The 14,825-nt window shown below is 46.1% G+C and overlaps 1 protein-coding gene across 9 annotated transcripts in view; it reads right to left on the reverse strand.

Annotated features, from left to right (window-relative positions):
* The window catches only part of CHL1 (cell adhesion molecule L1 like), a 146,256-nt gene that overhangs the window by 26,096 nt on the left and 105,335 nt on the right, over positions 1 to 14,825 (reverse strand). For all 9 annotated transcript variants that reach the window (XM_063411329.1, XM_063411332.1, XM_063411333.1 and 6 more), the window contains 7 exons: positions 14,343 to 14,463; positions 11,396 to 11,580; positions 5,286 to 5,417; positions 4,582 to 4,719; positions 3,339 to 3,450; positions 2,486 to 2,652; positions 839 to 1,004 (listed from right to left, as the gene is read on the reverse strand). In XM_063411329.1, coding sequence (XP_063267399.1) covers positions 839 to 1,004; positions 2,486 to 2,652; positions 3,339 to 3,450; positions 4,582 to 4,719; positions 5,286 to 5,417; positions 11,396 to 11,580; positions 14,343 to 14,463 — 1,021 coding nt within the window. The remainder of the gene's footprint in view (positions 1 to 838; positions 1,005 to 2,485; positions 2,653 to 3,338; positions 3,451 to 4,581; positions 4,720 to 5,285; positions 5,418 to 11,395; positions 11,581 to 14,342; positions 14,464 to 14,825) is intronic.

Here is a 14,825-nt window from a genome sequence, read left to right on the forward strand (position 1 = left end):
CATTTCAATAATGAGACAAAAATATGGGGTTTATGATGGAACTTCTGAAAGGCTGAGGGAAACTGAGCATTCCCAAGGCACTTGTGTCATGTGCAGAGCACCAGGGAAGCTGCCAAGAATCCAAGGCCATGGGCAGACATGGGATTTCCATGGCACTGCCTCACCATCCTACAAGGGCTCAGTGGGATTTTCAGCCTGTGCAGAGTTTAGGAAGTCATCTCTCTCCTGTGGTAATTAATAAAGACATCTGATTGCCCCCTGTGGGACCCCTCTGTGGAATAAAGGCTGAGCTCCAGCCCTTGGAGATCCATGGAAACCCAAAAATAGGGCAAAATTCAGCCTGGACCTGCAAATCCTAAACTGATATGTAGGAAAAATTCGTGGCAGAATCCCTGAAACCTGTTTACCATCACTTCAGCCTTGCAAAGACTTTGTTTTGGCCAAATAAGTGCAAACTATAAGAAAATACTGGTTCCACTGAAGTGGAGAAACAACCTGCACTGGGGCCAGGGTTGTGTTTTGGGCTGGGCCAACATTTATATTATACATAAAAATATATTTATGTATAACGTATATATTAATATATAACTTTATATTCTGCTGTGATGGTAACAGAATTAATAAACCCAAGCCCATTTGGCTCCAAACTCACATTGCTGCATTTGTATTTAGATGTGTATAAAATGCAGATCTATTCACGTATCACATGAAGAATTCTTTGCAGACGTGAATTTGCATTTCAGGCTATTAATGCTCATGTTTAATGAAACTCCAGCTCCAGCACCACACCAGAATATCCAGCTGAGATCAGGAACAGCCCTGTTCCCTCCCCACTCACCTGCCACCCTCCGTGCTGTTGACTGGCAGCTCATCCCCATCCTTCCTCCAGGATAATTTAAAGCTGTGTTTCAAGTGGGGATCATACTCAGCCTGGCATTTCAATAAAATTGAATGTGATTTCAGCACTCGGGGGCTCTTCGGAGTAACAACAAGTTTTGTAGCATCTGATTGATCACAGAAAAACACTTTGATTAGGTGAGAGAGGGCCTATTACATCAAATTTTCACCAAGCACTTCATCTACACAAATCAACCTCAGGAGCAACAATCATGTCTCTTTTTTTTTTTTTTTTTTATATACACAAACATTTCAAGTGAAGGATGGTGGCATTTGAAACAGATATCTGCCAGGATTTCATTTTTTTTATCTTGAAACATTTTTTTTATCTTCAAATGTTTTATATCTTGAAACATTTTTTAGTTCGCTCGAAACCAAAGAGCTGCAGAAAAAAAATCCACCAAAAAAAAATCACAAAAAAAAAAGGTTACAGGTGAAAATCTTTGTTAGCAGCCTGTCATGAAATGGATGATAAAAAAAAAGGATTGAATATAATTTTTATGTCTAATTGCCATTTGAAATAAGCTTTGGCAATGATCCAAGAAAAATTACAAGCTTATTAAAGTCAAGTGTGAAAAAATTATTGCAATCAAGTTTGTTCTTTTAATTGACTGTAATCTGAATGCAGAAACAGATGAATAAGTAAGAAGAAAGTTTTTAGCTGAATTTATTTCTGCAGTGAAATGTTGCTCTGTGAGAATTTCATTGTACATTTTCATGTTTATTATCACTGTAAAATTCCCAAAGCCAAGGGAGTGGGTGGAAATGGAAAACAAAGAGTGGGATTTTTCCTCAGGTTTGTCACAGCAAACCTACATCAGAGAGCTTTGCTAATTGAGTGTTTAAGGGTTTTTTTTTTTATTGGCAAGCCCTAAATCCTCAGTAAATTTGTAGAAAAGCCACTAAATGCCCAACAGGAGCTGCCCACCACCATCACCCCCTCCAGGGAAAACACAGATCCCTTAAAACAGAGCTGCAGCACAAGGGTGGATCTAAAATTTATAAGTAAACACATCTGAGGGTATTTTTATGCTCTGTTTAAAAATATTTATCAACAAACAGGAGAAAGCCCAGTGCAAACTCCTTCAACCAGCAGCACCCTGCAATGTGTTTGGTGTCCACTGCAGAATTAATCCAGTTTGGGATGATCACTAATGGGAAGGAATTTTAGGGAAGGGAATCCCACAGCTGAGGGAGAAGCAGAAACACATCTGGATCAACAAAGACCCCACCAAGCCCAGGAGAGGCTCCCAAGGAACAGCCCTGGGTGTAACAGGGCAATGACAAAAAGGAGGGAAAATGCTTTCAAGATAATGTGTAAATGCAAAATTTTGGTGGCTTGTGCAGCTTCTGCAAGCATCCAGAAGAAATGAGCATCGTGTGTGAGAATGGAGAAATCCAGCTGAAAAGTTGGGACTATTTTAAAGGCGAGATCTAGATGAGACCTGTGACAATGTCAGGTCCTAATATCCAGAGAATTCCTAAAGTCACAGAACAAATCTGTGCCGTGGACTGAATATTTACTACTTCCTGAAATACGGTAGACATAAAATCTTGGCAGCTGTGAAAGTTTTTTTTCTGTCCTCACCCCTTATATCCAGATTAGCAGTGATTGCTCTTTTCCCCACGGAATTTGCAGCCCAGCAGGCGTAGGATCCTGAATCCTCCTTCTTGGTGTCCCTGATCTCCAGGGTGCCGTTCTTGTTTAGCTCGTAGCGGAATGTGGAAAGGGGCTCTATGCTGTCATCCTTGGTCCTAAAGATGATAAAAACAGGCCTGGGTTACTGCAGGAAGTGTTAGTTCATGGTTATGGGTTATTGCAGGGGAATTTTGGGGACTCAGCTTTGCCACTGAGCAGTTAAAGTCAGGATTAGTGAGGCACTTTATCCACATGCAGCAAATCATAAAGGGACTTAAGGGTCCTGCACACTAAATACACAGGGACAGAGTCTAAAAAGTTCTCTAAAACACTCTGTCTTCAATCTGCAGCTGCCACCTGCAATTTTATGGCACCTGTCACCTGCTGTGACAATCCTGTGATTTCCAACCCTACGGAAGCATGTCCAGGTCAATGTGCTCTGTAAGTCACTGTGTTCCCACCTCAGTCATGTGCCCGAAGTTGAAGAGTTGCCAGCATTAAACTGATGAAGCTGCAGCAGGATTTGGCTATAAACAGCATGGTTTTCCTTAATGTATAGCCTGGCATTTGTCTCAAACAGGTATTGGGAACTTCCAGGAACTCTTTTTTCCCAAACCAGTTCTTCAGAATTCTTAAAAGTGCATTTAAACACAGAAAACTTACACTACACACAGTTCAGTTTTGCAGATTTCTATTCTTAACTCCACAGAAATAATAACTAGCAGGGGAATAATAATAATAACTTGGGGAAACCTTCAGGAACTTGTTTGATGTGACAAAAACCCAATTCCCAGTATCTTACCATCTGACATCTGCTGCAGGTGAGGCGAAGATGTCACAGTGCAGGAAGGCGCTGTAACCCACGACCGTGGCGTAGTTTTCCTCATCCGGGGTCAGGATCAGGGGGGCAATGTCTGCAGGACAGAATGCAAGGTGAGCAGCACGGCATTTCAGAACTAGGAACAGAAATATTGGCCCTGCATCCTCCCCTTTTCCAGCCAGGGGGAGAGGCCGAGGTGTTTAATGGGAATTTCACGGGTGTTTGGAAGAGCTGCGCTGAGCAGCTGAGCTCCCAGAAGCTTCACTGGCAGAGATAACAGGGGTTTCCTGCTGGACATGGCAGAAATTGAAACATCCAGGAGAGAAAATAGACCCAGATCTGCTGCCTCTGGAGATGTTTTTTATGAAATAAATTCCCCTCACTCCCTGTATTCAAAGAACAGACTGAGCATTGCAACTGAAATCAAAGATTAAAAATACACTTAATAATTCAAAACCAGTGTTACAGTAACAATTCAGTCCCCAGCGGTTTCACTGTGCTTGAATTCAAGTTTTTGAGCCCAGCCACAACCATGTTTTTAAAATACATCAAAGCTCAGGAGTGCCTGTTCTAAGTACATAACATTGCCCATGACAAAACCTGTTGCAGAAATATGGACAATATTCCTTAAGATCTGGGGCCAGTCCAAAGGAACCATGAGATGCTGATGAGGATTCAGACTTGGGCTGTTGATAATTTGCTGTGTGAGGCCAGAGTGTTTTTAGCCCCAGGAAGGTGTATCAGTCTCTGAGGGCTGCCAGCACCCTCTCAGAAATGGCTCATGAAAAATTAGAGAGGTGGCATGATCGGAGATGTTTGGAAAAGCAAAAAGGTTTTAATTGAAGTGAAAATAAAAAACTGTACAGAACAAAAGAGTAAAAGCTGTGCAAGGTGCAGGAGGTTCCTTACACCTGCTAAGACACCCCAAAAATGCACCGGGACACTCCCTGCTCTGTCTTAAGTATTCACCCATCCAGGAGGGGTTTCTGGCTTGCTGCCCAACAGAAGCAGCCACATTTCCTGAGGGACAGCTTCCAACAGCTGCCTTTGTGCTGGCACTGGGCCAATTACACTGAGAGGCACAGGGAAGTTTCTGCTTCTTTTCCTCATAAGCGAAACAAAGAACGAACCCCAAATCCTTTCCTACCATGGGGACACCTGCCAGGGTGTGGGGGACCCTGGAAGGGGCCTGTGACCCCCGGAGGGGCCAGCCCAGGGCACTCACTGAGCACGTTGACGTTGGCGCTGGCCAGGATGGTGCCGTGCTTGTTGGTGGCCTCGCACTGGAACACGGCGCTGTCCTGCAGCTGCAGGTTGGTCAGGCTGATCTCCCTGGTGGACACTCTCCCGCGGAAGGTCCTGCCTGGAAAACACCAGATTGTGTCAGGAGAGGGAGGAACGCCCTGACTGGGGAGCTCCCAGCCTCTCCTCACTGCCTGGAAGCCAAAGGAAAGGACATCTTGAGGATCCAGCCAAGACCTTGCCCAACAGCTGGTGACTTCCAGGGCTCTGTGTTTGCCAGCAGTGCTGTGGCCTGAGGAAAGTGCTCCAGAGCACTGAATTCCAGTAAATTCACCACAGAGACTTTTTAAAATGATAATAATACTGCTACAGCAGTGCTCCCCAGCTGCTTGGGCTTACTCAGAAGCACAAAGGAGCCCTCGAGCTGTCCCAGATCCCCAAAAGATGGGAGAGTTACAGGTGAGGCACAGGCAGCGCCTCAAAGGTGCCGCTGCTCCACATGTGCGATGTTCACCACTACCCTCCCCAAGAATCCTATTTAAATATTAGTTTATTTAAGTAAGTAAACAATTAACAGCTAAAGAGGTGCCAAACCAGACATCGCTCAGCACGTTAGGACTTGTGGGTGGTCCAGAGGCACACCCGCCCTGGCCAGGGCCTGGAGGAGCCCCCTGGCCCTGCACCTACCATCGATGGGCATCCCGTTGAGCTTCCACTGGATGCTGGGCTCGGGGTTCCCGATGGCCTCGCACAGCAGCACCAGGTTTGTCCCCACGCTGTAGACGCCACCTTCGGGCTTCTTCAGCCACTGGGGAGGCTCTGGGAAAAGAGACAGAGCAGGGATCAGTTGATGCTTTTTGGGGTTACCTAAAAACAGAGGGCAGACAGAATTGAGGGAATAAAAAGCTGTTCTAGTTATTGAAGGGACTTCAGGGACATTTAGGGCAGACAAAGCCCCCCAGGAGCTGCACCCAAAAATGGACCCCAGGTCACAGGTTTGCACACTTTGATCAGTTGGGTCCATTTGCATTTTGGGGTTCATCTCCCAATTCCAGCTTCAGGGAATGAAGTCATTCACCCCAAGTTTGCTGCCCCAGCTCCCTTTTGTTCCCATCTCTCAGGCCTGAGGCAGTGAGGTGTCCTTGACTGCCAGGCCTGGAGAGGAATTGCTGTGTGTGCCCAAACTGGGGAAGCAGCAGCTCACCCTGTGTGTGGAGTTTGGAGTTCTGCACTGAAGAACTGCAGGGTTAGGAATATATGGAAAATATAAAAGCTGAAATCCTGAGGCACCAGCCACAGCCCGTGGTGTGGCTCTGCTGTTGCTGGGATTCTCCAGGAGATGGCAAACGCCACCAACACTTCCCAGCCACTGCTCGCAGCCCATCCCAGCTGAACTGGATTCCTTGTACTTCCCGTGTAAAGGAAAGGCAAAATCAGCACCAGCACAGGGCAGTGCTGTCCTGCAGGCTTGGTGAGAGCCAGGCAGGGTGGAGGAACGGGCAGCCTTTATCCAGGTGGGAAATGAATGCCCACAAGAGGGAGAGGCTGGGGAGGGGGGACTGGGCATTTCCACAAGGACCCTCAGAGGTGAGTGTGATTCATGAATTAAAGTGAGGCTATTTCAGCAAGGCAAACAAGGAATGAATGAATATTCATCCAGCTTGAATCCCCCTCCCCAGGCACGAGTGGCTCCCACAGCCTTTCCTGGGAGGTGACAGAGCTCCAGGACAGGACTGGTCCTCCTGCCCCTCTCCCCGTGCTGAGGAAATGCACCACCACCTTCATTTCTTGTTTCCTCATGGTGCATTCAGGGCAGAGGGGGATCCCTAACACGTTTAGGAATGGCAAAGCATCTCCTCATCGCGGGGGATGAGAGGTTTGGCTGCCCACAGGGTGGTGGTAGAGGAGCAGCCAAGAGCTGCCGCATTCCCTGTGCTCTCCTTCCCCAGCTGTTCCGGGGAATCTCCGGGAAAACTCAACTCTGCAGGGCAGCCCTGAGCAGCAGGTACCCAAACCTCCGTGGGAACAGACATCCCTAATGAGGGAAGGGAGCTGAAGGGGATAAAAAGAGAATTCATCTCATGAATGCTTAATTCACTGACTGAACGAAGGTCCCTAAGCCTTCAGTCTGCACCCTCCACCCAAAACACAACCCTGAACTCATCATTTCGTCTTGAAAAGCACCAAATTTAGAGATTTTAACAGCAGACCTGACTCTGCCTCTTCTGCAAGCGCTGGGAGGATCACAGGGTCTCTTTCCCTATTAAAAAGGTGAGCTAATGTCGGGAAAACATTCATTAGTTTCATTCATGTCGGGAGGATTCATTAGTTAATGCTCATAAAATGCTTTGAAGATTAACAGAGCTGTTGCCTGGTAATACAGCAGCAGATGTTATCAGTGAGATCTGCCATCCCTGCTCACATTCACACGGATATTTAAAGAAAACACCCTCAAAGTGTGATGCGTTTCCACACCCAGACCAGCATCCCCACAGGAGAGCACCAGGGAAGGGTTTCATTAACATATAAAGACCAAAGTCAAATTCAAGCCACTAAAGCTTATTTAAAATGATAAAATCATCCCATTTCCTTCACACAGCAGCGATTCCTCTCCCAACATCCCCACTCAGTGCTGCTTCCCATCCCACAGTGACATGACCACATCTGTTAAGCTCCCTGGTATGTGGCTCCAGGGAAAAAAACTCTGCAAACACCAGAATATTTTGGTTTAGCAGATCTTTTTCCTTCTCTCTCATTACACCATGGGTTCAGCAGGAAAAGAAGGCATGGAGGTGAAAATGTCTGTAGCAATCTTGATTAAATTGCTGGTTTGGATTTTTTCCTCTAAATCTGCCACAAACTGAGACAGGATATTCCTTGTTTTGGAGACACCAAAGATGAAATGAAATGATAAAATAATACAAAATAAAATCCACCTGAAGGATCCCTGCCTATCTCCACCTGTGCCCACACTCTGGAGGGGTGAGCTGATTTTTGATGTCACTGCTTTCCTTTCTCAGCCTTGAATTGCTGTGGGTGCTCCAAGGAAGTGAAGAGCAATGAGATTTTGCCAGGTGTGAAATGCAATTTCACAGAGAGGCTGAAGAACTTCTTTTCCACGTGGCAGATGTGCTATACTGCTTAAAGCATATAAAATATAACAAAATACACACATATTTTTAGCCACTACAAAATCCAGGAGTTGGATAATCAAATAGTTAATCTGGAATAGCAAATATTTCACTGCATCACTTACTCTTCCTGGTAAGAGTTCCCAATTTGCTCCTCCTGATTGATTTATGTCTTTATGGGAAATACTGACAGATCCAGAAATGAAAGTGATCCAGCAGAGCAGGATCATCTGCATCTAAACCACCCACAAAGGATCCAAACCTTCCCCTCAGCCTCTCCCACTGTGTTTTCCCAGGAGTAGAACAATTTTGGGACATCTAACCAGCTTCTGCCTTGTTACAGTTTAATTCTCCCCTGTCTTCCATCACCCCAAGGGAATTTTGTGGAGAAACTTCTCTTCCTCTGAAGGCTGTTGTGCATTCCCCAGGTGTAATTTCTCCTAAATTAAATATATCTATTTTTTCCCAAATGCCATGACTTTGAGCTCTGTGTTCACCCCTGCTCCCTTCTCCTGGTCTTTCCTGAAGAAGGTAAAGTTGTAAATCTGCTTACTTTGGGTGAGGCCTTCTCAGATCTCAGCAACAACAATTTTCTTTCTATTTTCCAGGATGATTTTTGCCTTTTCTGCCAGGCTGACACTTCCCAGCCATTTTCCTCTTGCCACCCCGTGGATTCTCCCAATAAAGCCAAGCAGGCACTCCCCAGCCTGTGCTGATGAAGCCAATCAGTTCTGCCTGGTGAGAGCTGCTCTGCACTTGTGCTTACTGGAGCCCATCCTTCTTTTCCCACACCATTTTTCCATCTGTGAAGTTTATTTCAAGCTCTCCTCCCACCTTCCCAAAGGCAGGGAATCCATCCCACTGCAGGGCCAGCAGCAGCTGCTGCTGCCACCTTGGGCTCTGCATCCCTGCTGGAGCAATTTTCCAGTGGAACAGAAAGTTTGAGCCTGATTAAAAAACCCAGTTCTGCTTCTGCTTCCCATTAATTCAGTCTCTTTTCTTTTGCTCTGGCTGAGTAATAAAAGTATTACGAGCCATAACTGCAAAGGCCCTTAGCTATTACATTATTACTATAATTAATCATTATATTGTAACAATTATTTCTATTAAACCCCACCTAGGAGCCTCAATCTAGATCAAAGCAACTTTAGATCATGATGATCCTGCAAGATTTGTGGGTTGTACGTTCATTTTCTGTTGGGTTTGGTGAACTACCACCAACAACCAAATAAAAACTTGAAGACAAAACAACTTGTGGGCTAGCTTTGCTATTTCTTTTTAAATAATTCTCTCTCATTTTAATAACAACAGTTTGCTCAGGTATTCCAGGCTACATCTTCCCTTGCAAAGAGAGATTAAAATGCTCAAGCAGTCAAGCAATTTGCTTGCTGAATATTTTCATATGCTTGGTAATGATTGCCTGAATCTTTGCCCTCAGACTCGGTAGGATTAGCAAGTGGGCTGCATGCAAATATCATTAAAACTGGTATTTAGAAGGGTGGAATGTTGGTTTGAGGTCCTCAAATACCAGAAAGTAGAACAGAAAACATTGCAGAGTGACAGAAAAATCCCGATTTACACCCCAGCACTCCGCTGAGGATGGCTGGGGGTTAATAACAGATAATTTTTCTTCCATATTTAATTTTCTTCTCCCTGCATGCATCCTGTGAGAGGAACCTGTCGGGTGTGAGGAGCCCAACATCAGCACGAGCTCCCTGAAGCCTCCTGGAATTAAAGCTCAGGATGTGCCCTTGAGAGTGCTCCAGGAGCTCCTGCAAGAGTGATGAACGTGTCCATCTCTGATTAATGACAGCCACATTTGCTGCTCAGGAATCGTGGCAGACAGCAGAGTTTGGGCTCAGGTTTACCTTGATACCTTGGATGTGAGGTGACTCCTAATAGGAAGAACCCCTGCTGCTGACAGGAGCCACCATTAGTTACACACATGGAAAATGGATTTAACAGCAACTGGAAAAGGGTTTTTTACATTGCAATCGCTGCAGTGGGGTAATTTCCTTCTTTTCTCTTTTTCCAGGCACTTGTTTGTCAAGCAGGAATAGCAATTTGCCAGGAAGTTTCCCTTCCTCTGGAAACTGTGGGAGAAGAAGGTCACTATTCTAAACTGCAAAATTAATGTCACTTCTCTGGTATTTTAGTTTTTGCAGCTCGTGCAATTTCTCCGAAGAAAATCGATTTTTTGCAGCCGAGAAAATCATAGCCAGATTGTTAAAATATTCTGCTGCAGCAGAGATGCTCCAAACCATCTGGAAGGATTTCTAGGAGTCAGCACTTCCCTCCACCACAGCTGAGAACTTGCCATGCCCTGGGATCCTCCTGTGCCACACTCCCAGCAAGGGAGAGAGGAGTGCAAGGGACAAGGTTGGGTTGAGTGGATGGAGAGGACAGAAAGACTTTTCTGGTTTTCTCTTCTTGTATCTGATATTCGTGTTTGCACATCAAAATTCCTATTTGAGTATTCCCAAGGTGATTTCCCTATGAAAACCCCTTGGAAACCCTCTAAAATCAGAGCTGTGGCTCTGGGGAGGTTTGTGGGCTGGCAGATTCGCTTGGTAGGGGATGAATTAGACAAGGAAGTGTTTGGGAGAAAATCTTTTCCTCAGCTGCTGAGCAAACCCAGAGCAGGGAGCTCAAAGTGCTTTTCCCCCATCAGAAATCCTGTGACCACAGTGGGATGAGGAGCCCTGATGAAAATCAAGCACTTGGAAGGTTCCAACAGGGTAAAACTGCCAGGGATTAATTTTATTTCTTAAGTGCAGAGCAGAGGTTGGAGCATTTTTCATCAGGCAAATGTTTTCAGCAAGTTTCTCAGCTGGGCCTCAGGATCCTCAGTTTGTGGCTATTTATGGGCAGAGAAAGTGGCAGGGAGAGTTCCTGGCTCTGAAACAAGGATTTTTGGTTTGGGGTTTACTCCTCAGAGCTCTGCTGGCTCCTGGGAAAGGGCATCTGATGCACACCTTGGGGTTTGGGGAGGAGGAGAAGGGAAAAAGGAGCCTTGGGTGCTCAGTGAGGTGACAAAAAGGGTCATATTTCCATTTTTTTAGCTGCTAAAAATAGTAGAAAGCATCTTTTTACTTTGTTCCACAGGTTTTATGGTACTTTTCAGGGAGCACTCCCAGCTCAGTTTGTGCCTATACACAAATCCCAGCAAAGGAAGGAGGCAAGGAGTGGCACTGTGTCTGCTCACTGAATTTTCACAGCCCTCCTAAGAGCCCACTTCTGGTGGAAACCAGAGAAAAGGACTTGAGCTAAATGTCCCTCTGATCCAGCCCAGCAGAGCCAATCTCACCGTTTTTAAGAGCAAAAAGAATAATTAGATCTTTTTTCTGACCTTCATCTTAGTACAAGACATTTCATCAATATCTCTGCTTGACTCCCTCCCATCTTTAGAGTATTGAACCTGCTCACGTATTTAAATTGTTTCCTGCTTTTTAAGACCTTCATGGTAGAGGGGAAAAAACAAAAAGCATTATTTATATTTTTTGTTGTTGTTTTAGAGGTGCTACTTCGTGCAAACCTTCTCAAACCCATGAGGCTGGCATAAATTGGTGGAGTTGCCTGAGTCATAGTAGCAAAGAGCCTCCTTCACTTCTCTTTTCCCACCTTTTCTGTCCCAAAACATTAATTTCAGTAAAGAGAACTGAGCACCTTCCACATGCACGTGGAACTCATGCCTGGCCCTGCCCAGGGGGTTGCTGGCCGTGCACTGGTACGTCCCCTCATCAGCTGCTGTCACTTGCTCAATCTTCAGGGTCTTCCCAAAATTCTCTGTCTCTGGCTCCTCCTTGGGCATGTTTCCCGTGACCTTGACCCAGCTGAGATGAGGAGTTGGGCTGAAAACAAAGGGAAAGAAAAGAAGATTTTGAGTTGGATGCAAAAACGCTGCTGCGATGCTTCTCATGGCAGAGCTGCTGGAGCTCACACCCAGCTGGGTTTGGGAGAGGTTTTTAGAGCATTTTGAGCTTTCAGAACTTTGAAAACTCTGGGGCTTCCTAGGGGTGATGCTGTACAGCTGCTCTGGTGCTCCTTGCTCTGCACAACCCCTCTGAGTGGGGTTTTCACCAGGGCAGAGCTGCATTCCCTGGATGTGCCTTGGCACGGGCAGCAGGAAAGGGGCTGGAGCTGATTCCATCCTGCCCCAAAAGGGCACCTGAGGACAGGCAGAAGAGCCAGACCCACTGCAGTGCCTCCCTCCCTCCCTGCCTGCCTCTTTGGAGGTGGCTGGGAGGCTCTTCCCACCCTCTGGAAGTGACACAGGGCTGGGGACAGACGCTGTGGCCACCCCGACACGGCCGCGGTGCCAGAGCTGCTCCCGCCCGTGCCCATCTGTGCCCGTGGCACCGTGCCCGGGCAGGAGGCACAAAGGAACCCAGGGATTCTGGTGTTCCACCAGCTCTGAGCAGATATCCCCTCATTCCCTCCCTTGTCCCCGAGCCAGCCCCGAGGCCGTGCCCTCGTGCCACTCGGGGTATAAATCTTTCAAAAGTGACAGATTGGAAATGTCCTTAATTCCCTGTTTTGCGGTCGGGTGCCCCTGATCTGAGTTCCTTGAAATCCGCTTCCATGGTCTGTGGACATTTGGCAGGATGGATTGGCAGAGATGGAGGCAAAACTGATCATTTTTCTGCTGAATTGGGGAGTTTCGGAAAAGAAAAATAACATTTTATTCTAAAAGTTGCATTTTTGAAGCATTTTGATGAAAATGTATGCTTGGTGATATGATAAAGAAGTACTTTGTGTTCTTTCTGAAGTGACTGCTTAAAAAATTCTCCCTTTTTGTTCAAAAAATTCATTTTCTGAAGCGTTTACTGGAAAATTTTGAGTGAAACAAAAATATTTCCTTCTTTTTACCTTCTTCCAAAGGGACAGAAAGACTTTTCTGGCTTTCTCTTCTTGTATCTGATATTCGTTCTTGCACATCAAAATTCCTATTTGAGTGTTCCCAAGGTGATTTCCCTACGAAAACCCCTTGGAAACCCTCAAAAATCAGAGCTGTGGCTCTGGGGAGGTTTGTGGGCTGGCAGATTCGCTTGGTAGGGGATGAGTTAGACAAGGAAATGTTGCAAGAGGGAAGCAAAACTCACTGCAGATACCTGGAGTGAATCCAACAGAGACAAGTAATCCACCTCCTTTCAGGAATGCCAACTCAACTCCCTGCCAGCTTCCACCAGCAATGCCCTTTCAAGCCCATATGGAAAAACAAAATGCCCTAAACATGTGCAGGCAGATAAATCCCCTGACTTGGGGATTTTATGGAGGGAATGGAGTGGCAGAGCCTTTAATGGGAATTATCTCGGCGTGGAGCGGAGTCTGCAGCTCTGGGACGGTGATTCAGAGCTCTGCTCTGCACAAAGCTCTGTTCCAGCCAAAGCAGAAGGGACTCTGCTTTCTCTGGGTGCACAGATGCTTTGTCTCTCAGGGGGCAGCTCAGATTTGCACTGACAGGCACATGGGACAAGCTGGGAACCTGGAAGAGCAAAGCCGGGCTCGTGGCAGCAGCAACAGGCCTGAGAAGGGATCACAGCTCCTTGGGAGGGTGGCACTCAACACCAATTTCTCAGTCTCTTCCCTTCCTGACCCTCAGTTTGGCCTGTGTTCTTCACAAGGACAAAACTGTCCTGATTTCCCATCATAAAGCAGCTATTTTAACCCTTCCCTACAGGAATCCTTTCACCACCTGAAGGGAGTCAGCAAGGTGGAGAGGGGTTATTTGAAAGAGCTTGGAGTGGCAGGACAAGGGGGAATGGCTTCAAACTGAGAGAAGGTTTAGAGGGGATTTTGAAGGGTTTTTAGGAAAAAACTCTTCCCTGTGAGGGTGGGCAGGCCTGGCACAGGGTGCCAGAGCAGCTGTGGCTGCCCCTGGATCCCTGGCAGTGCCCAAGGTTTGAGGTTTGCCCTTTGCTGTTGGATTTAGCAGGATCAAGCTAACACAGCTGATGCTGGTTCACTGTATTCCCACACAGCCATGGATTTGTTCCTCCATGTCCTGTCATTTGTGAGGACACTGGAATGAACATCCTTGATGGGAATTCTGGCTGCTGGGGAATGGACACAGAAACCAGCCAGGTTCACACTCACACCTGAGCCAGCACCTCCTGCTGGAACTGATGAATTTTCCCTCAATGGCCCAACCATTCCTCAAAAGATATCTTGTGCTACATCACTCAAGAACTTTGCTTTTTAAAAAACTGACATCTTACACCTGGAATATCTTAAATTGTGCAGCAAAACTGAATTGGCAAAACCAGAAAAAAACCCCAGTTACAGGTTGTGAACAAAAGCACTGAAGCTGATGCTGATATTATTTAGTTCCTCAACATCTCAGAAGTAACACTACTGAAAAAAAATCTTTTTTTTAATAGAACAGTTAAAAAAAAATCCATACTTACCACACTGTGGCTTTAATTACTTGTTTAAAAGCTACAGCAATAACCAACACCCCACTGCTGCGTGCACTCTGTGCTGCTTTACAGCTGCAAAAAGCTCTGCACAGGAGCTCCCTTTCAAACTGTTGCACAATTTGTAACAGCCCCTTTTCTTTGCTCCTTTCTACCTTCAAAGAAGATGAAGTTTGAGCAGCATTTTCATTACTCACAGCCCTTCAGCAATACACTCGAGGAGCAGGACACCTCCCTTGATGACAGTGACTGAGGAGCTGCTCCCAGCAGACTCAGGAGGGATCAGCAGTTTGGGTTTCCTTTCCTTGATAAAATTTGCTGAAAGATAAAACAGAGCAGGAGTTAGGTGGGAAAATCTTGGATATTCTTCAATAATGCCACAAGCATCACTGCTGCCAGAAGGTTTCTGACATCCATTTTTGTGTTTTCTTTTTTATTTTGTCACTTTGAGACTAATCCAGGAACCCTGATTTCCCCTGGTAACAGTCAGAGGGGAGGCACAGTGATACCAACTGGCAGCAGTGATGGGAAACTCTTTTTCCTACAGTTTTTGATCCTTTTTTCCAAGCTCTGGCTCTTCCTATCACCCTTCAGGCAGTCTGATCCTCTCAATTCCTGATTTTTAGGACCACACCATCTCTCTTCTGCACAGGCTCCATCATCTTTTAAACCTCAGGTGA

Source organism: Prinia subflava, chromosome 14 (assembly GCF_021018805.1).
Source record: "Prinia subflava isolate CZ2003 ecotype Zambia chromosome 14, Cam_Psub_1.2, whole genome shotgun sequence".
NCBI classification, from domain to species: domain Eukaryota; kingdom Metazoa; phylum Chordata; class Aves; order Passeriformes; family Cisticolidae; genus Prinia; species Prinia subflava.